We start from the raw sequence: 23,878 nt of genomic DNA, 5'->3' as shown, positions 1-23,878 counted from the left end.
TTGGTTACAATTGCTACCACAGACACGAATGCATTAAACAGTGTAATATTTCATAAAATATTTAAAAAATATCATATCTGGATGTTCAAATTAACATTCTCTTTGTTCATTTAATTAACTTTAATGAAATTGTGCAGTATTATAAACATTAATATCCAGAAGTCAGTTTTCATACAAATGAGTTACTTATAGAAAAGTTAATCACGGATAAAGGTTAGTGTTAAGACATTCTACCATGTTTGCAACATTACTATTTACTGCTCAACAGTGTTTTTAGAAATCAATAAGGTTAGCACTGCCCTTATTACTCCATCTTGAACATTAATAAATGGAATGGTTCCCTCACTGTATACTTCTTTCAAAAGCCCTAAGTCTCATTCACTTACAGTTACCTCCAAGAAATGAGTGAGCTTATGTTATACCAAAGACACAGATATACAGAGTTATGTAAATTGCTTATTGCCCTGAGGGGATAAATTAAGTTGAATTGAATTAAATTGAATTGGTGCGATGTTACCACCAACAGTTCCAAGACAAGGGAATACGAATCCAAAATAATTGTGATTGAACATTTGGTCTCAACATCACCTAGTACTCTCTTCGACAAGTTTTCTATCCCCATGTCAAAGTACTGGTGAAGAGGTAAGGCACTGATATTGAAATTGACCCACCTTTGACCCAAATACATCATCTGTCTTATCAATACAATCGATTTGTAAGCGTTCAAAACGAGTCAACAAACGTGTGTATGTTAGACCTTCACACAGGTTTTTTTACAGCTCTTCTCCGACTCAAACTGGTTTTGGTTCCCCTGACAGCCTCCGAACCAGAACTGGGCACAGGCATTCGCCGTAGTGTCATAGTACCACTTCACAACGTAATCCCTGCAAGGCCCGGGGTCCAGAATCTGTCCACATCTCTCATCTGGGGAAAAAGGAAGAGAAATGGAGGACATTGCTTTTACTTCTACTGTCTAGCGTTCTATGAAATTACAAGAATAGGAAATGGGGAAATATCAGCAAAGGTGATACACAGTAGTTTGAGCTCTGGAAAAGTGCAATATCCTATCAATCAAATTACCTGGTATTAAAGCATCCTGGGGCAGAGGTAGAGAGGTTGGGGGGAGCCTGGGTAGCTTTACTACGGGAAGGGGCCTCTGGGTGGGGGCCTGGGTGCCCGTCATGACCACACTGTGGGTGGGATTCTTTACCTCTGACGGAAGAACGAACTCTGGTAGGCGCTTGAAGGGTTCCCTGTCAAAGGATGGGACCCTGTAGGTCTCTGAGATATCTTGGTCCCCTGTCTGGGGGCCCTGTGGGATAAAGACTCTGTCTGACTCTCCTGGTGGACCTGGCTGTTTAACAAAGGGTAAAGAAATGGTTAAATGGATATATGTATTCTGTACATCTGCTATAGTATGTGATTGCAATTGCATAGGTTTGAATCTGGGTTATTGTCTATAGTATGTGATTGCAATCAAAATCTTCACATACTCAATTCATGGCTGATTTAGCGGAAATACGATTTTGGGCCCAAGTTCAGACACTCTCCTTATGTGGGGCCTTTTTAGCAATCTTTTGATTATGGTGAGTTCTCTCCTAATTTTCTTGACAATATAATATTTTACAATGACATGATATATTGTACTGCACTTTTCAAAGCTTAGTGAGCTCAGTAAACACGCAGCCCTATTCTGATCATGACAGAACCACTATGGAAAGTGGAAGTGTTGTTTTGTTCTTCTCACCACCATCTGTGTTTTCTTGAAGTCTCCATTGAAAGTGGGTGCGTCAGTATCAGTCCTCTCTGGGGTTTCCCTTACAATCCCGGCTTGTCCAGGGGTTCCGGGGGAGTATCTGGAGCTGGGGATGGAGCTGAACTGGGCCCCGCCATTACTCTCACAGATCCGACTCAGCAGCTTGCTCTCAAGGGCTGGATGATCCAAGACAAGACAGTACCCAGATATTATTGGGACTAGGTAATAAGAACCAGCTATTTAAAACGGACAGACATTTAGGACTTTGTTTTTTCTTTGGCTAGTTTTAACAGCACAGGTGTTTCTATGGCTTTAGAAGTATTTAGGCCTACATTGACTACTCAGATATAACTGTGGCTTTACAAGATGTTCCTTACAGGGAACATTAACTTCAGTAAGGATGGACATCATAGTAAAAGGTACTTCCTGCTTACCAGGAAGTGTCCTGAAGTCATCAATCAGGTAGACGTGTTCCCCTGTCTGGGTCAGAGGCCATGAGGTGGAGCTCTTTCTTAAACTCCTCGTACAGCGGATCACTCTGGTTCACCACCCCGATGACAAACATCTCAATGTTACTGCCATTGGCCTCTTTCACCGCCTCCTCCAGCCTCACAGAGTCCCTCTCGTCCGCCTGTCCATCTGTGATCACTATGGCCACTTTCCTCACCCCGGGCCTGGCCGCCCTGAACACCTGGTTGGCCTGATGGATGGCGCTGCCCGTGAAGGTGCCCTCGCCCAGGTAGGTCATAGTGCGGACCGCCCTCTTCACCTGGTGGTGATAATTATTGAAAAAATCTCTGATGTAGCCTGGTCCCAGATCTGTTTGTGAGGTCTTATGTGACAATGACCATAGGAGTTGGCAAGACAGCACCAACAGATCTGGGATCAGGCTACTGATGATGCTTTGTTCAAACGACTTTTAACCATGATACTGTACTAGAGAGTAAGACTTTTTTATTTTATATGCTCACAGTGGACAGGACCCCAATCCGTCACACGACCCTGGCTACATTGTCATGTTCTCTTATCTGGTGTTCTACAAGTAAAGTCTCCCTGACAACCAATCATGATAAAATATGTATTTTCTAATTACATTTACATTTTAGTCATTTAGCAAACGCTCTTATCCAGTGCGACTTACAGTTAGTGAGTACATACATTATTTTATTTTTCATACTGGCCCCCCATGGGAATTGAACCCACAACCCTGGCGTTGCAAACGCCATGCTCTACCAACTGAGCTACATCCCTGCCGGCCATTCCCCTCCCCTACCCTGGACGACGCTGGGCCAATTGTGCACCGCCCCATGGGTCTCCCGGTCGCGGCCGGCTACGACAGAGCCTGGATTCGAACCAGGATCGAGACGCCACTAATCAGATCGGCACTTATTTTTATCCAGTAATATTGTAGCCTATTCTATGTTTGGGTGTGTCACCATATTGTACTGTTATATCATATGAATTGAATGTAATCATTACAGAGGCCTCAATAAAGTTTTTAAAAATGTAAAAACTGAGATAGTCTTGACCTGGTCCCGGCTGGCCTGCTGGTGCAGACTGACCACCACCATGTTGATATGGCTGTAGAGAACCACCCCGACGCGAGTGGTCTCTCGGCTCACGGAGGCGCGGTCGACCAGAGCGTTCACAAAGTCCTTGACCACGTTGAAGTTGTCGGGGCCCACGCTCTCTGAGCTGTCAATCACAAAGACCAACTCCAGTGGGCTCTCACGGCACTTCACCCCACAACCTGGGGAAAGAGAAAGATTCATTGAACGTCTCTGCCAACAGCCATTATAGGTATGGTATTGTACCTGGTGTGTGAATTACCACACTTACCACATATAGATCTGACCAGTTTGATGACCTCCTCTCTCTGTAACAGATGGTAAAACACTTTAGTGTCTAGTAATTGTAATACTACAGTAAGGAGGTACAGTGTACAAAACAAACTCTACTTACTGTTAGGCCAGGTTCCCCTTTTTCTCCAGGTCTGCCCTGTAATTCAGGAGATCACTTAATAACAAATATATAAATCTGATAATGTCCATGCTTTTTCCAGATTTCTAGTAAGACTAGTACCAAAGGTCCAGCCGCTCCTGTCTCTCCAGTCTCTCCCTTGTCCCCCTTTCTGCCTCGTTCACCCACAAACCCCCTGTCTCCCTGTAGGAACGGTAAAACTGCATCATTTTTCTATAACCTGGAAAGCAATATAAGTTTGTCAAGTTCAAGACCATTTGTGAGACTGGATTTGGGTCTAGGTGCCTAGATTAGAGATTGGATAACATCTATTTATTTATAAAGCTACATTTTTATGTTGTTTGTGTGGAGGTTCTTACCTTATTCCCTTGAATACCCTGTCCTGGGGCCCCTGGGGCCCGTGATCCCCTGGAATCCTGACTCCCCCTATTAGACAAACTCAATTCAGCAATTTGACCTGTGGAAACACAGCACTAGTATATGCCTGGCTGTACCATGACCTAACATGGCGTACTAAATGGTCCTTTAACTGTACCTTTGGTCCTTGAATGCCCTCTCCAGGCAGTCCCTGGGGACCCGGTGCTCCAATCTGACCAGCAGACCCTGCAGAAAGAATGATGTGATCTTGATGCTCCGCCAGTCATATGGTTCATATCAATCTTGCTCAATCATTGATATCCTGTGTACTCTAATCATGACGGCTAATTTTCTCCTCCACACATTGATAAAATGATTATTATTGGTCTGAATAGGATTTATGACCTTGGGACCCATTAGCCCGACTCCTGGTGCTCCAGCTGGTCCTGTGGGGCCTGGAGTTCCCGGTCTCCCTGAGCAGAAAGATCCTCAGGTTAAATACTCACATATAGATCACAAAACTAAAATAAAGTTGACCCTATAATTGGGTTAGGGTTATTTTGTGACCTAAATCGAGTTTATGCAATCATTACACTGGAAAACTCACCTTAGGACCAGGTAAACCTTTTCCTTCTGGTCCAATCTCGCCTGCCAGTCCTGGTATCCCAGGGGGTCCCTAATAAGCATGACAGACCATGCATTCATACAGTATACATACTGAATAGTCAGCATAGATCAATGAATATGATCATAATATTAGAGAAAATGGGGATACTTACTGGAGTTCCAGGAAGGCCTTCCCCTTCAAGCCCAGGTGGACCAATGGACCCTGGTAGCCCTCTCTCACCCTAAAAAGTGAGAGTGGTTTCACACCAATGGTCTTATGTGCTTCATTGGACATTGAAGAAATACTTGCACCTCTCAAATCAAACTGAAAGAAGCTGAATCAATTACCTTAGGTCCAGTGATCCCTATTCCTGGTTCACCGACATGTCCGGGTGGGCCTACTGCACCAGGATCCCCCTGTAAACAAAACAACCGAACATAGAATAGAACATAGAACACTGACATCATCCTTAAGATACGGTAACCCTCCTAATAAAGTGGTAACCAACAGTGTTGTTAATGTTCCTTCTCACCAGAACTTACCTTGATACCGGGTAAACCCCCGCCCAGGTGGTCCATTTGTACCTGCTCGTCCAGGACTTCCTGGTTCACCCCTGAAACAGGAAACACTTTTTAACAGCACAACAAACCATGCTTTGGGTCAGTAGTGTTGAGCATGACTGTTGTGCATGTGCTTACCTTGGCCCCCATTGTCCCCACAGGCCCTACTGCTCCTAGCTGGCCTCTGGAGCCCCGCTCCCCTCGGTCCCCCTGAGAGAATAGTCACAGCTTGATTTCAGACACTCTTTTCCATACATCCATTGAAATAGTGAAAATGCTTTAATACAACTGATCTGTACCTTTTCTCCAGGGACACCTTTTCCAGGTGCCCCATCAGGTCCCCTGGGCCCCTGTGAACCAATGTCACCCTGATACCATGTGAAATAAATACACAATACTGTCAACAATGAATGCTGTCAGTTGACAGACTGGCATGAATGTACTGTCCTAGTGATAATGACATTGCATCACAGCACACTGTGCCCACCTTCTGTCCTATGGCTCCATCCTCTCCAGAGAGGCCCGGAATAGCAGGTAACCCCTCCGATCCTGGGTCTCCCTAGAGGAGCAGGGGGTCAAATTGTTATCAATGAATGATTCATTACTCATTTACAAATCTCTATTTACACAGTTTTACTTGATCTGGTGTAAATACTGTCTTACTGAACCATCAGACTTACTTTAGGTCCTGGCTCCCCAACACCTCTCTCCCCTGGGATTCCAGGCTCACCTGAGAAGCCTTGGCTTCCCTGCAGAACAAACAGTATATGTAATATCATATTTACTAAATGAATATACTGTACGGTTGCGTCTTGCATTCAGATCTAAGATTTTCGTTTTTGTCAGACATTAGACTCCCTTTGATCATGTGACCTTCGACCTTACCTTTTCGCCCATAAGTCCCACACCTGGATTCCCTCTGGGGCCTGGAGGGCCAACTGGCCCCTTGGTTCCCCTGAGCAGAAGGGGACATTAGAAGAAAAGGAATATTAGTATAAGTATGTGTGAGTATATAGTATGTGTGAGAATAGACTAATTGACATTACACAAAAAGGATCTGACTGCAGTTTAATCAGAATGTACCTTTTCTCCTTGAATCCCTGCCCCTGGCATTCCCAACGGTCCTTGTGATCCAAGCTGTCCAGGATTTCCCTAAGAGAAACATAAGACCTCCCATCAATTATCATTTCACTGAAGGAATATGGGATCATTCTCAATGGATCATTGATCACTTATCATCATACGGACCATCTTTATAATATTTTTGAGACCTCAACATAGCAATGTCCAATAGTCTTAAACTTGCTTTACCTTATCACCTTTGACCCCAACACCTGTGAGACCACGCTCACCTCTGGGGCCCTCGTAGCCTCGATCCCCCTGAAAAAGAAATACTTGAGTCCACATTGAGTTTTTAAAATATTAAATATCCATGACCCATTGTACTTACACCAGACCTCATTCTGACTTGGTTGTGTACAATTATACATAACAGTATACATGAAACAGGATAATACTCAGACACTCAAATATTTGCCCACCTTTGGGCCAGGGAGCCCCTCCCCAACAGCTCCCTGGTTACCCTGTGCTCCAGCAAGTCCTGGGGGTCCCTGAAATAAACAAACAGTCTCATCACTTTTGACACTCAAACAGTTTCAACATTTACTGTCCAGTAAATGGCAACATTTAGTTTTGTCTTTAGATTACCATTGTCAGATCTGATCATATGAATCAGAGGTAGAAGGATAGGGTCATGTATAACTTTCCCATAGCGATCACTGTTTGGGTATCCAAAGCTGGTATCTAATACTTACTGGCTGTCCTGGCTCTCCTATTCCAATGGGACCAAGGGGTCCTGGTCTTCCCTGAATTCCTTTGGCCCCCTGGGAACAATGACACATTTCAACATTTATGTGTTTACATAAACTGTAAATGTATAGCATAATCACTGTATTGGTTATTATTGGGTTACCTTTGGACCTGGGAACCCAATGCCAATTTCACCTGCTGGTCCAGATGCACCGGTGGGTCCTTGGTCCCCCTGTGTTAGAGGTGTATGGTGTGAATACGTCAAAACACCTACTATTTGAAACCAACACCACCAACAAGTTAGTCATAAAACACTTCTATTCCAAGTTCATACTGTGAGAGAAAACTCATCCACAGTGCTTCTCCACAGAGGAACTCTATCCATTCCAACAGAAGTCTACGAGGATGGAAAATGGCAATAAAATGCAGACAAAGGATCTTCATGGGATTCAATAATGCATCTCAGAGTGAGTGGCATTACGAAGAATACAGCAGTCACTTGTTCCTGCTATACTTTATGCAATTGCTAAATGGCTCTAAATCACTCTTGATTCCAAGGCCTTCCTTGTTTAAGAGTTCTGGTTGGTGTGAAAGAAAGTGAATGATCAGTATTTAAATAGACTTGGACAGAAAGGTCAACTCAGCTCTCATGGCTCCTCTGGCCAAGCAACACACTTTGACAATAGAGATGCTGTGTGAAAATGTGTTTCATGTAGGAAAGTGTCATACAGTAGCACCCATGAATGTAATAGGCTGATTTCCTAGCACCCATGAATGTCATTGGCTGAGAATCAGTGTGCCTACTTTAGGTCCTGTTTGGCCCTCCGGACCCTGGTCCCCGGGTGGTCCGTTAACACCCTGTGGAAGAAACAAAAAAATATCCAGAAATGGCCTTAATGAATAAAAGTACAATGAATAAAAGTACAATGAAGTTGAATTACATAATGCACTAGTTACATTGCAGTATCCTAACAGGTCCATGTGAAATGGTTTTGAAATCTACACAGCCTTTTTTCTCACTGTACATTATGTAGTTACTCTTTGTATAGAATTGATAGCCCAGAAAATCTAACTCAGCCCCTGATATCTGCCAAAAACTATGTTGTGAGGAGGGGGTATTTTATATTTTACAATGTACCAGTTGGTAGTCAATTCTTACAACTGAACTAATGCAATACAGATTAACAGAACAGTAGTTTCCTTCCATTCTCAGGGCCTGGTGTCAAAACAACACAACCACTGATACATTTACATTTTAGTTATTTAGCAGACGCTCTTATCCAGAGCGACTTACAGTTAGTGAGTGCGTACATTTTGATACCATGCCAGACGAGGGGCTGATAGTGAGGTGGAATAGTGGCACTGTACTGGCAACCCTGTCCTAGCAGCTAATCCTACGACACAAAGTCTGCTCCTCGAAAAGAATAATATCCTGCAAGCTTGGATTCACTGCTTTAGATACTCACATTAGCATCAGGATTAGGCGTAATCCAAAATTCACATTCCATAAGTGCATGGGTGGGAAAACGACAAACTCAACTTCCATTTTCCATGTTTGAGAATGAAATGGAAAAAGGGATCTCTCTGACTGGTGATGATTGTTACTATACTTATATGTAGTCTGTTCTCAATGTCTGTACTCAGGATTCTGGGTATTTTTAAACTTGTTTCATCCTGTCATCAAACAACATTTCAGTGAAAAAGTACTCAGCCTTTGCTCTAAAGTGCATCATTAATTGAGAATCAATTAACCATTCCATATGATCATACTGTATCATATGCGATCATGATTAAGACAAGGTCCTAAATAGGTAGCGTAAAGATACCTATTAATGTATTAGTAGTAGTGTTCTTATAAAAACAACAATTTTACATTGTACCTGGTCTCCTCTGGGTCCCCGTGGGCCAGGAGGTCCTCCAGGGCCCTGTAAGATGACAAGATGACATCATGCTTCAGTTGGCACACATACTGTAGAATAGATCACAATGATGATTGATCCAAAATGGCACAGTAATCAGTGAACTTACTTCATCTCCTTTTTCCCCAGGAGTGCCACAGTCTCCTATCTCCCCCCTGAAATACAGCACAGGTTCAACCAATCATTGGCAAGACACTTTAAGCAAGACAGTTGTATTCTGAAATGTCTTGAAAACAGATGTCCCACCTTGTCACCTTTATAACCAGGACTGCCCTGTAAAGTAAGAATAACAGTGTTCAACGCCCTGTACTGAAAGGTATCTCAGTCAACTATGGAAATATGGTGGCTAGATGGAAGTTAATTAGAATAGAATGCCTCAGAAAATAATTACAGAATAAAGAAATATATAGTATACCTCAAGACCTTCACTTCCTGGTCGGCCACTGACTCCAGGTTCTCCCTTGTAGAATTGAGACAGTGTTATAAATGTGAGATCAGGATTGTATGTAAATCACTGAGGCCATTAAAATAGTGAAATTCACTATCTTCTTAATACTTACCCTTGATCCTTTTGGACCAGATGGTCCTTCATATCCTGGATCTCCTTTTTTACCCTTGACGAAACACACAATTAAAAAGTTAGTATATGGAGTCATTATTGAATGAGAGTATTCAGTATTTCTTACAATGTTTTTGTGTAGTGTGTCAGTCATACTGGGATACTGCATAATCCTTACTGTTGACGTACATGTTCTGTTGAAAAACATCTAGTATACTCACTGGGTTTCCAGGAGGGCCTCTCTCCCCTCTTTCACACAAACACACTTTAGCCTGTGGACACTGATACAATGAAAATAATACAAAATCAATCGTATCACTCCACCTGCTACTTTCAGTGCCATTGTAGTGTTTATTGTTTTGAAGTACTTACCGCCTCAAGCGCTACTGCACCCTGGATGGGAAAAAATACAAGAAGATTGTGTGAGATTTTTACCTAGAAACAATTCCAACAGTACCACTATTGACTGAACATTGTATTGTACCTGAGCAAGCCTTACTGTACATGAACAATGGTACAGATGGTCAAGACATTGTTCTATGGAAGAATAAAACAACAGAGAGGATAGATAGCTAGATCACTTCCTGTCAGTTTTGCTTAATAAAGTTGTTCTCTTTTAAACCTCCGCTAATGATGAATATGAATTTGAAAAACTATGATGGATTTTTGGGAAATGTATAATTCATGCTATTGTCTGCCCATAGACAGGTCTTGACCTATAGACAAATCTCTGTGTTTATGGAAAATGCATATTAGGGGAAGAATTTCCCACACAGGAAAATTCTGCCATTGAGGTTTGAGCCCGCGCTTAGGACACAGACATGATAACAAGACAAGTTTATCTGAGGAGCTCAGTACTGTTGGACAGTGATGTTGTGTGGCAACTAACTCAAACTTAGTTTTCGCCACTTCTTACCCTCACAAACCTCAGGAAAAATGTGTGAAGACAGTGTGGTGGTACTATCATACCCTTTCAACAATAATGATCCCAAGCCATACCATGCCGGCCTGGTTCAGCATACCAATCATCTTCAACTTGAGTGTATGGTGACTTTGATGACAGAACACTCACCAACCATTTCAGTAACTTCTCCTCTAGCTGGGGGTCAGTGAGACTGTGGACGAACTGCTGGGCCGGCGTGCTGGCGATAGCCCGGAGCTTGGCACTGTTCTGGCGGGCTAGGTCTGACAACCCCTACAGCAAAGAGCTTCACACCACTACCTTAGCCTCTGCCGCTGCTCCGATCACATCAGGGTTCCTCGGATGATCAGCACCGTCAGTCATGAGCACCGCCACCCTGACGCTGTCCTCCTTGGTCTCCTGGGTGAAGAGCTGCGTGGCGTTGGTGATGGCGTAGGTGGAGTAGGTGCCGTGGCCAATGTAGGCCATGGAGCTGACTCTGCTGTGGAACACATCCAGGTCCTGCCAGGCAGTAAAGCTGTGCTCTACAGACACGGAGCTGCTGTACTGCAGAGCAGCCATCCTCAGCCTCAGGGTCCATCCAGACACCTGGAGCATGGTGAGACGAGTGCTGAAATGCAGAACAAAGGACTTCTGCTTCTCGAACAGGAAGGTCTTGGCGCCCTCTGAGCTGTCCAGAATGAAGGCCACCTCCATGGAACATGTTGCCATGTCTGGGAGAGGGATACATACATGTGTTTCACATGGAGATCGATTGGATAAACTTCAGGCCAATGTCAAAAGCAAATGAACATCTATACTGAACAAAAATATAAACGCAACATGCAACAATTTCAAAGATTTTTGCTTAGTTACAGTTCATATAAGGAAATCAGTCAAAATAAATAAATTCATTAGGCCCTAATCTATGAATTTCATTTGACTGGGAATACAGATACCTTTTTATTTATTTATCTGAAAACCAGTCAGTATCTGGTGTGACCACCATTTGCCTCATGCAGCGCGACAGATTTCTTTCGCATAGAGTTGATCAAATTTGACATTGTTCCATGTTGCGTTTATATTTTTGTTCAGTATACATCTACTTAGAATAAATTGCTGTTACAATGATTGAGACTAGGCACCATCAGACATTGATAAATTAAATCCTCCTGTTGGGTGAGAATGTTATTTGACTTCTCCAGCAGATTGTGCACCCTGTTTACAAAAGACCCTAACACCTTAAAGAGCAACTGAATGTAATAAGCAACTTCTCCTTTTGAAAACGGACTATGTGGCATCGATATGAGTCAGAAAAAAATATTTTAGTGTCAACGTTTACTACACAGTGTAAATTTGATAATTTTCGTCATAAAGTCAGTCCAAACTGAGATTTGCGAGATAATTAGGAAAAAAACGGTAACTGTTATTCTCAGTCGCATTTCCTAATGAGGAGGATTGAAACAGAGGCTAAATCAGTAAGTTCAGCCCCCCTTTAACATGCATGGGATATTTCAGATGTAATGTAGCCATATAGATCAAAGGAATCATGCATAAGCCACAGTGACTGACCATCATCACTAACGTGGACTTAATGACTTCATTTACCATTTCCTCCATCTCTGAGGACACTGTACTTTCCTTTTCTTCTTCTCTGGCCTCTGGCCTCATGTAGAACTGCCAACAGTAAAATGAACAGTGCCACTCCTTTCCCCATGTTGTCCTTTCTCAACATTCACACCCTATACATAAAAAAACAAACATATGTCTTATTCAAGTGTGACATCATTCTATATGTCAGGTGTGGATGCGCTCTCCTCCTCAATCACGATCATTCTTGATTCTCACCCCAATTGTTGGTTCACAGAATCAATCAGTAGGCTACAGGAGCCATCTGCAGTCACTGTATCAACTATGGGCTGAAGCTGGCAAAATAAATGTACTTTATGAATTCCTTTAATGTTGTCAAATATTTATACAGAGCACACCTCCTTGGCACGTAAAAAAAAACGAAATATTCAACTAAAACAACATGCCACATCATTCATGTTTTGTTTTTTTTGCCTAGAAAACAAAGTCATCAGTGTAAAGTAATCTATTTTTCATCTTTTACATTGCACAAGAGAAAATAATTGGCCAACTACTCAAAAAGTTGTCATTTGATTTGAAAATGTGGATTTTTATAATCTTACCTTAGTTCTCATTTAAATACAGCCACCGGTTTTGGCATAATCATCTGGAGTGGTTTAGGAAGCAGCATCTCGTCCTGATCACCGGTTCGGACTAGTCCACGACGTGAAGTGTGATTCGCATAGGGATGGACAGCGCTCTGTTCCTCTGCAAGAATTTGTAGATTATTGTGCGCTACATGTCAATATGTATTATCTTCATTTATCTTAATGAAATTTCACAATTTTACAGACTCACAGACACTGAATAAATTGTAGTCACCCATAGTAGCGCGCGAAATACTGTAGCTTTGGGCAGTGTACACACGACTTTCATGAATTCCTTATAACGTATTATGCTTAATTAAGCATTATAGATGCGTAATAAGCTAAGGATAAAAAGTTAAAACACGTTGTGGTTTATTGAAACATTTCACTTTCCCCACAGTCTATGTTTGAATCCTGTTATTTGCCAGTTAGAACTGTTTGTAACCTTTCTGCATGGTGATTGTTTGGATGTTGTACATAAAGGTCCCAACTGATACATGTTATGACGATTTTCCTCTTCTCCACTTGCACGCCTACTAACTTGAAAAACAGGCATGATGTTTTTTCAATAGATAGAAGCAGTCAGAACCGGAACACAGGCTCCACGTGGAATGAGACTTAATTTGATTTACAGTAGGATAAGGCCAACCTGCCAGTGCTATGGTAAACTAGGGCTAACTTGTTATGTCCCAACTCATGTTCTGCTGGTATAATAAAACAAATATATAATTTAATGAAAAATATGAGGGCTGAATTTTCTTCTCTTTCTCCAACTTTTCCGGGGACCCCTAGCGCTTTGAAAACCCTTGATCATCTAACAGATGTAAAAGCCTATTAAACATGCATATCTACTATTACAGTATTGTAACGACCCTGGGTTTATAAGCGCGGATATCGACTCTGCCACGGGAGCATGCTTTTGGGGCACAGTCGATGGCGCGCTGGAAGGTTGAGGGTTCGAGACCTGCTCCCTGTCGTTTCATTGCAGTATAATACAAACGTAGTAGTATCCCAATATCATACATCTTTGGTTGTAGCGCCACCTTTAGGAATTGACAGTGCCGTGTTCCCCAAAATTCTAACTGGTTTGTGCGTAACCGGACGCCTCGAATAGCAATCTACTTTTCCGGGGAAATATTCAGGTGTAACACAAAAACAAGCACGGCATAGGTTTGTGGTCGTCACTAGTTACCACAGCCACAAAGCCCGCTTATTTCTACAATTTATCTTCTTAAAATGTGATTTTAAACCTAACCCCAGCTTTAAATTAAGACTAAAAAACAAATGTTTGTTTTCATGAATTTTTACGATATAGCCACATAGACTTTGTGGCTGTGGTAACTAGTGGAAACTCTGGTTTGTCTGTAGCTATTTGTAAGTTTCTTTCAATAATTGTTGTATCTTTATTATTAGAAACACAATTTACGAATGTTTATTTGCGGTACATCTGTTTCCTTGATACTGGTACTTCAGGAAGCTAATCTTGCAATGTCAACAAAATTGTAGCTAGCCAGATAACGTTAGCTAACTACTGTAGCTAGCTAAGTTAGCATACGTTCAGATATTTTGCTAACAAATCTGCTGCAAAGTATCTTATATCCACATGTTTTTGTTTAATTAACTAGTTAGCTAACTACAATGTTGCAGTAACAACGTTATTTTACGCCTAGGGATTGCTAGCTAAGTCGTGAGTTTCTAACGTTAGGTAATTAGTTAGCTGTGCCACTTGTCACATGTCACTAGCTAGCAGTTAGCGACCTAATGTGTTGCTCTCGTGCTACACATAATGGTAGCTAACTACATGGTGACAACATTTGTACAATATCTTAAGCTAAGTTTATAGAAATTAGGCTAAACATGTTAATTTGCTCAGTACTAGACTACATGGTAGATGCCAGTTGGTAACTTTCAGCTGTACTGTAAATGCTGTTTTCCCTCAGTATATCAAGTTGTAACCATCAAGACAATTCTCCTGGACAGAAGCTTTTCCATTTGAACAATGAGTGGCTCAAAGCCAGACATCCTGTGGTCTCCCCACCACGCTGACCGCTATGTCATCTGTGACTCAGAGCTTGGACTCTACCGCATAGGACCTGTGGGGAGCGGCGAGACCAAAGCCGGAGCCCTCCCCCTCTCTGAGAAGACCGCTGCTACCCTATTAGCTATCAACTCTGACACCCCATACATGAAATGTGTGGCCTGGTACCCAAAGCACGAGCCTGAGTGTCTGCTAGCGGTTGGACAGGCTAACGGCAGGGTAGTCCTCACTAGCCTAGGGCAGAGCCACAACTCCAAGTGCAAGGAGCTGATGGGGAAGGAGTTTGTGCCCAAGCATGCACGTCAATGCAACACCCTAGCCTGGAACCCTTTGGACAGCAACTGGCTAGCCGCAGGGCTGGACAAGCACAGAGCAGACTTCTCAGTGCTCATATGGGACATTAGCAGTAAGTTCTCCCCAGAGGCTAGTGTAGCCGCTGAAAAGATCCGTCTCTTGTCAGGAGACACAGACTCTGGCCTAGTGGTGACCAAGCCCCTGTATGAGCTAGGCCAGAACGATGCCTGCCTGTCCCTCTGCTGGCTGCCCCGTGACCAGAAGCTGCTCCTGGCTGGCATGCACCGCAACCTGGCCATCTTTGACCTGCGCAACACCAGCCAGAAGACCTTTGTCAACACCAAGGCCATCCAGGGTGTGACAGTGGACCCCCACTTCCCCGACCGTGTGGCCTCCTTCTTCGAGGGCCAGGTGGCCATCTGGGACCTGCGCAAGTTTGAGAAGCCAGTGCTTACGCTCACCGAGCAGCCCAAGCCGCTCACCAAGGTAACTTACTGGTATGCTTGTTTGTTTGTAAAATTCTGTTATCCCCTGCCATCCAGTGTACAAATCGACTTGCACATATCAGGAGTATACTTTTTGTGTGATAGCCTACATGTTTTGGATGTAACTCACTGTTCTTCCATTCCCAGGTGGCCTGGTGCCCCACGCGCATGGGCCTGTTGGCCACGCTGACGCGCGACAGCAACATCATTCGCCTTTACGACATGCAGCACACACCCACGCCCATTGGCGACGAGACAGAGCCCACGATCATCGAGCGCAGCGTGCAGCCCAGCAACAGCCTCATCGGCAGCTTCGCCTGGCACCCAACTTCCCAGAACCGCATGGTGGTGGTTTCGGCCGCCAACCGCGCCATGACCGACTTCACAGTGTTCGAACGTATCTCTTTAGCCTGGAGCTCCACCACTTCGCTCATGTGGGCCTGCGGCAGGCACCTGTATGAGTGTGCCGAGGAGGGGGGCGTGGGAGGGGAGGGTACAGTAGAGAAGGACATAGCCACTAAGATGAGGCAGAGGGCCCAGTCCAGGTACGGTCATGATACGGTCCAGGTGTGGAAGAACCATCTGCTGGCCGGAGGGGACGACCCCCAGCTCAAGTCCCTGTGGTACACTCTATTCTATATCCTTTATTACCCTCAAACTCAACTGGACCTCCAAGCCAGTTCCACTGCGTTTTTTAATTGTTCCCCTCTAATCAGGGACTGATTTAGATCTGGGACACAAGGTGGGTACAATTAATTATCAGGTAGAACAGAGACCCAGCAGGCTCCGGACCTCGTTGGGTAAGAGTTGAATACCCCTGCTTTATTATATTACTGGTGCATACTCATTTCTAAACATATCTGGCTTTGCGTGAGTAATTATGTGCTGTTTGTTCTGTTTATTTTAGATAAAGTAGACACAATGTCCTTGTGTGAGAGACATGCCTGGCTTTCTGCTTGCACTGTAGTGATGAATTGAATTATCATTTGTCTTTGTGTTCTTACACCTGACAAACTGGATACAATGTACATAGACTAAGTTGCTATATTGTATGTCACTGTTTGCACTGTGGTTCTTATGATGTCCCAGCGTTCCATTTCCTATGTAAGTATCACTCATGAAGCAGTACACTGAAGACATGGAGCAGAAACAGCAGGCGAACAAACAGGCCCTGGTCTATTCAGGCATCAAGAACATAGTCAAGTCCAGCTCAGGTAAGCAACCTAAAGATATAGATCATCTTTAGGCCTATATCTAGGCTAAATATACAGGCTGAACCCTTGAAAGTACTATGTAACACTGTACAACTTTTTCAGTGTTTCCCCTAGGATTTTCTTCACGGAGCAAAAAAGCCCCTGAAGTATCATTTGTATATTTGTTGATCTCTACTCCACCAGGCACTACGGAGAACCGGCGGTGCTGGAGCGGCTCGGACCTCCAGACGGACGTACCCAGGTTCCACAGCGAGGAGCGCAGCCTTGCCCTGCGTCTGTGCGGCTGGATCAGCCGGGGGCCCGACATCAACGTGGAGCCCTTCCTGCGCTCCCTGGAGGGGGAGGGCGAGTGGGAGCGTGCGGCCGCCGTGGCCCTCTTCAACCTGGACATTCGCAGGGCCATCCAGATCCTCAACAAGGGAGCCTCCGCTGAGAGAGGTACTGGAGTGGAGTCATCTGTGATAGGGCTATGTAATGCATTTTTTAAGATTCTTTGTAAGGGCTCGAAAACTTGTTTGCAATATACACTGCATAAAGTATGCTACTAATTACTGCCTGGTCACATGACTGACAGGGAGACTAATTAGATATAGAGTGTTAACAGCACATGCATTACCCTCCTGTGCCTGAGGTGTCACTTCCATCACAGCAAAAGTACCATAACATACTTCTAGGATTTCACCACTGTAAACAAAAGCAGTATACAGTCAGAAAGTATACCCACTAATATTAGGTTAGGCTTTGGCTATAGTGTACAGTGGAAGCTCATAAACCAAGAGAATAAACGACTAATGAACCAGGCTAATAAACCAAGCTATCCAAGCGAAATAAACCAAACTTCCCCACCCTTCCTTCCTCGCAGGGGACCTGAACCTAAACGTGGTTGCCATGGCTTTGTCAGGCTACACGGACGAGAAGAGTTCCCTGTGGAGGGAGATGTGCAGCTCTCTGAGGCTGCAGCTCAAGAACCCCTACCTGTGTGTCATGTTTGCCTTCCTCACCAGTGAGCCTGGCACCTACGACGGAGTACTGGTACGCAGGGAAGGGGGTAAACCATTGATATAGACTGGGTTGACAGATTTTTATATGCATTATCCAACCCTTTATAACATTCATTATTATGTTAGGCAAAAGTACAAAGGGCTATAGTACAGTCGTGGTCAAAAGTTTTGAGAATGACACAAGTATTGGTCTTCACAAAGTTCGCTGCTTCAGTGTTATGAGATATTTTTGTCAGATGTTACTATGGTATACTGAAGTATAATTACAAGCATTCCATGAGTGTCAAAGGCTTTTATTGACAATTACATTAACTTTATGCAAAGAGTCAATATTTGCAGTGTTGACCCTTCTTTTTCAAGACCTCTGCAATCCGCCCTGGCATACTGTCAATTAACTTCTGGGCCACATCCTGACTGATGGCAGCCCATTCTTGCATAATCAATGCTTGGAGTTTGTCAGAATTTGTGGGTTTTTGTTTGTCCACCTGCCTCTTGAGGATCGACCACAAGTTCTCAATGGGATTAAGGTCTGGGGAGTTTCCTGGCCATGGACCCAAAATGTCGAAGTTTTGTTCCCCGAGCCACTTAGTTATCACTTTTGCCTTATGGCAAGGTGCTCCATCATGCTGGAAAAGGCATTGGTTGTCACCAAACTGTTCTTGGATGGTTGGGAGAAGTTGCTCTCGGAGGATGTGTTGGTACCATTCTTTATTTATGGCTGTGTTCTTAGGCAAAATTGTGAGTGAGCCCACTCCCTTGGCTGAGAAGCAACCCCACACATGAATGGTCTCAGGATGCTTTACTGTTGGCATGACACAGGACTGATGGTAGCGCTCACCTTGTCTTTTCCAGACAAGGTGTTTTCCGGATGCCCCAAACAATCGGAAAGGGGATTCATCAGAGAAAATGACTCTACCCCAGTCCTCAGCAGTCCAATCCCTGTACCTTTTGCAGAATATCAGTCTGTCCCTGATGTTTTTCCTGGAGATAAGTGGCTTCTTTGCTGCCCTTCTTGACACCAGGCCATCCTCCAAAAGTCTTTGCCTCACTGTGCGTGCAGATGCCTGCTGCCATTCCTGAGCAAGCTCTGCACTGGTGGTGCCCCGATCCCGCAACTGAATCAACTTTAGGAAACGGTCCTGGTGCTTGCTGGACTTTCTTGGGCGCCCTGACACCTTCTTCACAACAATTGAACCTCTCTCCTTGAAGTTCTTGATGATCCGATAAATGGTTAATTTAGGTGCAATCTTACTAGCAGCAAAATCCTTGCCTGTGAAGCCCTTTTTGTGCAAAGCAATGATGACGGCACGTGTTTCCTTGCAGGTAACCATGGTTAGCAGAGGAAGAACAATTATTTCAAGCACCACCCTCCTTTTAAAGCTTCCAGTCTGTTATTCTAACTCAATCAGCATGACAGAGTGATCTCCAGCCTCATCCTCATCAACACTCTCACCTGTGTTAACGAGAGAATCACTGACATGATGGCAGCTTGTTCTTTTGTGGCAGGGCTGAAATGCAGTGGAAATGTTTTTTGTTGATTAAGTTCATTTTCATGGCAAAGCGAGACTTTGCAATTAATTGCAATTCATCTGATCACTCTACATGACATTCTGGAGTATATGCAAATTGCCATCATCAAAACTGAGGCAGCAGATTTTGTAAAAATTAATATTTGTGTCATTCTCAAAACATTTGACCACGACTGTACAGGAATTGTCAAACGGGGCTAGGGACCACCAGGGGGCCTCAGTGAGTTTTCATGGGATCCACAAAAAGCAGGGAAACTACAAATGAATCCTAAATATCAGCAGCAGCATGAAGAGGGCAGTGTTTGACATAGTAGTTTGAAGATTCCAACATAAAAAATGTACAACTTAGTCATACAAACCTTTTTGTGTTTCCCTCCTTAGTATGAGAGTAGTGTGGCCGTAACGGACCGAGTGGCCTTCGCATGCATGTTCCTTAACGACGCACAGGTAAGACTTCCTCCAGCAAACACACAACAACATATACTAAATAGATAATCATCGTTTTTTTCACTGATTACCCCGTTTCTATCTATTGAAAGGAATGTGTTTCCTTTTCTATGTGTGTTGTTATGTAGCTGCCTCGCTACATGGAGAAGCTGACCAGTGAGATGAAGGAGGTGGGGAACCTGGAGGGGATCCTGCTGACGGGGCTGACCAAAGACGGAGTGGACCTGATGGAGAGCTACGTGGACCGGACCGGAGACGTCCAGACCGCCAGCTTCTGCATGCTCAAGGTATGGTCAGAGCAGGGGCTGAATAGTCTTGCACTGCCCGACATCACACCGTAGAACGGTTGTAGTCGAGGCAACAGGCTGACTGACCTTGTGGTTCATACTAACTATGATCACCTGTCCCATGTTGGCTAGAATTTAGACAGTTTCGCTCAAGATCGATTGTTGGATCTTTTACCCAAGTTTTTTCCCACATTCAGGCTTATAGATTTGTTGAATTTGTAAGATTTGCTGGGGTTCAAATGCTTACTGATAGAATGAAAAACAACTGTAAAAGTGACATAACAATACACATTTCATAGAAGCTATGCTGTTGATGTGAGACTGACACAGTTATGGGAGCCCACTTCCATTCTGATTCAAACTCAAATAACTTTGTCACCGTAAGGGGAGCTTCATGACCTAGTGTTCTTCCCTCCCAGGGTTCCCCAGGGGAGGTGGTGAAGGACCCGCGTGTCCAGTGCTGGATCGAGAACTACCGCAACCTGCTGGACGCATGGAGGTTCTGGCACAAACGGGCTGAGTTTGACATCCACAGGAGCAAGCTGGACCCCAGCTCCAAACCACTGGCACAGGCAAGGAAAGGGAACACTGCACTAAGAGATGGACAGTTGTTCATAGTTATTCATTTCTCTGTATTTTGGTCTATCTGTTCATAAATCTGCACATGGAGGATGTGACTGAGTGACCAACTTGCTTGCAGGTTTTACATAAACTTAAAAGACAATAATGAATATGAATATCCTGATTAATAAGTGATGCTAGTTATTTATTTGTTATTGGTCAGTTAGATAATGAAACACTATATTGGACCCGTACATTAATCTCTAACTTCATAATCTCAACAATGATCTCGACGCTATAACCTATTCATGTGGCTTCTGCTTGCTCTAATTTAACCTGCCAGTCCTTCACACTTGACTGTTGTGTTGTTGCCTGCTACAGGTGTTTGTGAGCTGTAACTTCTGTGGGAAATCCATATCGTACAGCTGCTCGGCCATGCCCCACCAGGGCCGCGGCTTCAGCCAGTACGGGGTCAGCGGCTCGCCCACCAAGTCAAAGGTCACCAGCTGCCCCGGCTGCAGGAAGCCCCTCCCCCGCTGTGCCCTCTGCCTCATGAACATGGGCACGCCTGTGTCCAACTGCCCAGGTACTGGACATGGTATGCTCCACAGATAGGCTCTGGGTGGAAGTTTCCTGTAACCATAGATCTAGGATCTGTTTACCTTCCCCTAAACCTAACCATAACCATTATGGGAAGAGAATAAAAAACTGATCATGGATCAGTGTCGAAGGTCCACTTTACCCTACTCTCACAGTTCTGCAGCCAGTCTAACTTCCTCATTACACACACTATTATGCAAATAGGAATGCAAGTGCATACACACACTTCAGGGTAATTGAGCGAGAAAAATGCATACAGTGCATTCGGGAAGTATTGAGACCCCTTCCCTTTTCTCACATTTTGTTATGTTAGAGCCTTGTTCTAAAAAAATTTTTATTAAATTTGTTCCTCATCAATCTACACACAATACCCCATAATGACAAAGCGAAAACAGGTTTTTAGAAATTGTTTGCAAATGTATAAAAAAACTAAACAAATACAGAAATACCTTATTTACATAAGTATTCAGACCCTTTGCGATGAGACTAAAAATTGAGCTCAGGTGCATCGTGTTTCCATTGAACATCCTTGAGATGTTTCTACAACTCGATTGGAGTCCACCTGTGGTAAATTCAATTGATTGGACTTGATTCCACTGTTGTTTTTTCCAGGCACGGGGAAGTCAGACGAGAAGGTGGATCTGACCAGGGAGAACAAACTGGCCCAGTTCAACAACTGGTTCACCTGGTGCCACAACTGCCGCCATGGCGGCCACGCAGGTCACATACTCAGCTGGTTTAGGTAAGAACATTACCGGAACGTTCAGATAATATTTTCTGTATCGGAGTAGTTTTGTGAACAGAATGAATCATAGGTCTTGTACGATGGCAGGCAATGTGGTAGCTTTGTGAGAAGTGTCACATTTTCAGTGGTTTGTGCATTTGAATGGTTATCTATTGGTTGTTTATTGATTAACCTTTGGTTGTCTTCTCTGTTCCCCATAGGGACCATACAGAGTGTCCAGTGTCGGCCTGCACCTGTAAGTGCATGCAGCTGGACACCACAGGAAACCTGGTGCCTTCAGACAGCCTCTAGAGGGGCCTCTGGTAGGGGCCACAGCCTAACCACCAGCCTAAAACCTGCCTGTGCACTCTCACTACACTACAGCACCCACCAGTCAACACACCCCAGACTAAGCCAGGTTGCTGGGTACTGTTCTGGACAGGCCGCTTGAATAGTGTTAACACTGGGTGATAGGTTGAGTTGAATAAAAACATAACATCTTTTCATAATCTTATGGTAAGAGAGGCTAGATGTGTTACTGATGAATCAATGAATGTCTTGAAGGATTGTGACTTGATACTTACTAATGACATTAAGGAGATCCTTAAAGGGATATATTATAAAGGTTGTGTTATAAACGGCCTCCTCTAACCAAACCTGAATCAGGATGATCCTTTAATTTAAGCTTTCGCTTATAGCCTTAATTTCCCCTATGCCTCAAATCAGCCAGCAGGTAAAGGATGTGATTGTGTGCCAATATATTGTAGCTATGTTTTAAGACTTATATTTCTAGTTATTTTCTAACTTTTTTTCTGGTTCACAATCAGACAGATATCTCGAAAAACATTGACAAAGTGATGAAGGAAGAAAGTTAGTTACCCCAGGCAACAGAAAGAGAACACATTGACAATGCTCTCTCTCTTCTGGTTACACTGGCCTGTGCCACTCTTCATCTCACATTGTATGTTAGGGCTTACAGTGCAGGGGCAGGGAGGGGGGAAGTTGTCTGTGTATTCACCTCCCCACTCCCGGCCTGTGGCTGGTGAAAAGAGGCAGAGAAAAAACAGCAGCTGCTCGGCACTCCGACAAGACCCTCCAGATTGTTCTCCTCATAAAGAACTTCAGCTGCCGGAACACCACTGAACACCACTGACTCAAAGAAGGCGAGAGCTGGAGAGCGAGAAGGCCCTCGGTTCTCTCTTCCCGGGCTAAAATTGCGCACAAAATATGCATACCACACATCAATTCGGGATGGGTGTCCAGACGTACTCCACAGGGACGGCTATGTGTAAGCTGCATTGTAAATGTGTTTTTCTTTCTCTGCCACCAACCCCCTTGGACTCTACTGATTCGACTCGGGGAACCATTGTAAGTGAGAGGAGCCTGCACCGTGCTGGCTAAATCACTTAGTCATGGAGTAGGGAGGGGGCATGCGAGCTACTGTATTCTGTTTTTCACCACTGTCCGTCAGTGTCGGATGTTTTATGGTGTACCCTTTTGTGACCCATAATGGAGTGGGGTTGACAAATTCGGTAGGCGTGTACCATTCTGAATAAAAAGTTACTTGAACTCAAGTCTCCTAAAAGCGTTTTTGCATTTGCCTTTTGAAAACGGAATCAAAGTAACAAATTGCTTCAATCTATGGTGGAAACGAATGCTCTTTTAATTACAACTTTAGGCCTACGTCTTTGGTATTCTCTATCATGTATGATGCAACCGTTACCATTTTGTCTCACATTTACATTTGCCTATCTAGAGGATATAAAATACACAATGACTCCAGTAAATATCTAGGAGGTACACGTATACACATATAGCTTAGTCCTGGGACTATGCAAATTTGATTAAAAAATATTTAATCAAATCTGTCTTTGTCCTAGAATCAGGTTTGTCCAACAACATTTCGTCCATATTGTCATTACATCAAAAATTATGTATTTAATTGTACAGGTAATTACACAAATATTCTTAAGTTAATTTTTAAAACGAAGGTTTTGAGAAAGAAATTGGTCCAATTCTTATAATACATCGATG

The 23,878-nt window shown here is 43.7% G+C and overlaps 1 protein-coding gene and 1 pseudogene across 3 annotated transcripts; one reads left to right on the top strand and one right to left on the bottom strand.

Annotated features, from left to right (window-relative positions):
- Positions 1–468: 468 nt before the first annotated feature.
- Positions 469–12,770, bottom strand: LOC121543076 (annotated as a pseudogene).
- A 1,031-nt stretch (positions 12,771–13,801) lies between these two features.
- On the top strand, positions 13,802–23,418 carry LOC123480963 (GATOR complex protein MIOS). 3 transcript variants are annotated; one of them, XM_045214563.1, is made up of 12 exons: positions 13,802–14,038; positions 14,605–15,482; positions 15,629–16,118; positions 16,597–16,695; positions 16,879–17,133; positions 17,558–17,727; positions 19,607–19,672; positions 19,801–19,959; positions 20,379–20,531; positions 20,902–21,118; positions 21,733–21,862; positions 22,066–23,418. In XM_045214563.1, exons 2-12 carry the CDS (start codon positions 14,664–14,666, stop codon positions 22,154–22,156), a joined length of 2,649 nt encoding a protein of 882 aa, XP_045070498.1. In that variant the 5' UTR covers positions 13,802–14,038; positions 14,605–14,663; the 3' UTR covers positions 22,157–23,418. The 3 variants fall into 3 exon arrangements, with proteins under 3 accessions (XP_045070498.1, XP_045070499.1, XP_045070497.1); XM_045214564.1 differs by having other exon boundaries at positions 13,802–15,482; positions 20,902–21,106; XM_045214562.1 differs by having other exon boundaries at positions 13,802–15,482.
- Positions 23,419–23,878: the final 460 nt, after the last annotated feature.

This window comes from Coregonus clupeaformis, unplaced genomic scaffold (assembly GCF_020615455.1).
Source record: "Coregonus clupeaformis isolate EN_2021a unplaced genomic scaffold, ASM2061545v1 scaf0281, whole genome shotgun sequence".
Lineage (NCBI taxonomy): Eukaryota > Metazoa > Chordata > Actinopteri > Salmoniformes > Salmonidae > Coregonus > Coregonus clupeaformis.
Note: the sequence above shows the minus strand (reverse complement) of the source record. Positions and strands in the feature narration are given on the sequence as shown.

Coding starts and splice junctions, on each gene's coding strand:
- LOC123480963 (XM_045214563.1), top strand. CDS start 14,664: ATGAGTGGCTCAAAGCCAGACATCCTGTGGTCTCCCCACCACGCTGAC. Junction 17,728..19,606: donor GCACCTACGACGGAGTACTG/GTACGCAGGGAA, acceptor TTCCCTCCTTAG/TATGAGAGTAGTGTGGCCGT. Junction 20,532..20,901: donor GCTCCAAACCACTGGCACAG/GCAAGGAAAGGG, acceptor TGCCTGCTACAG/GTGTTTGTGAGCTGTAACTT.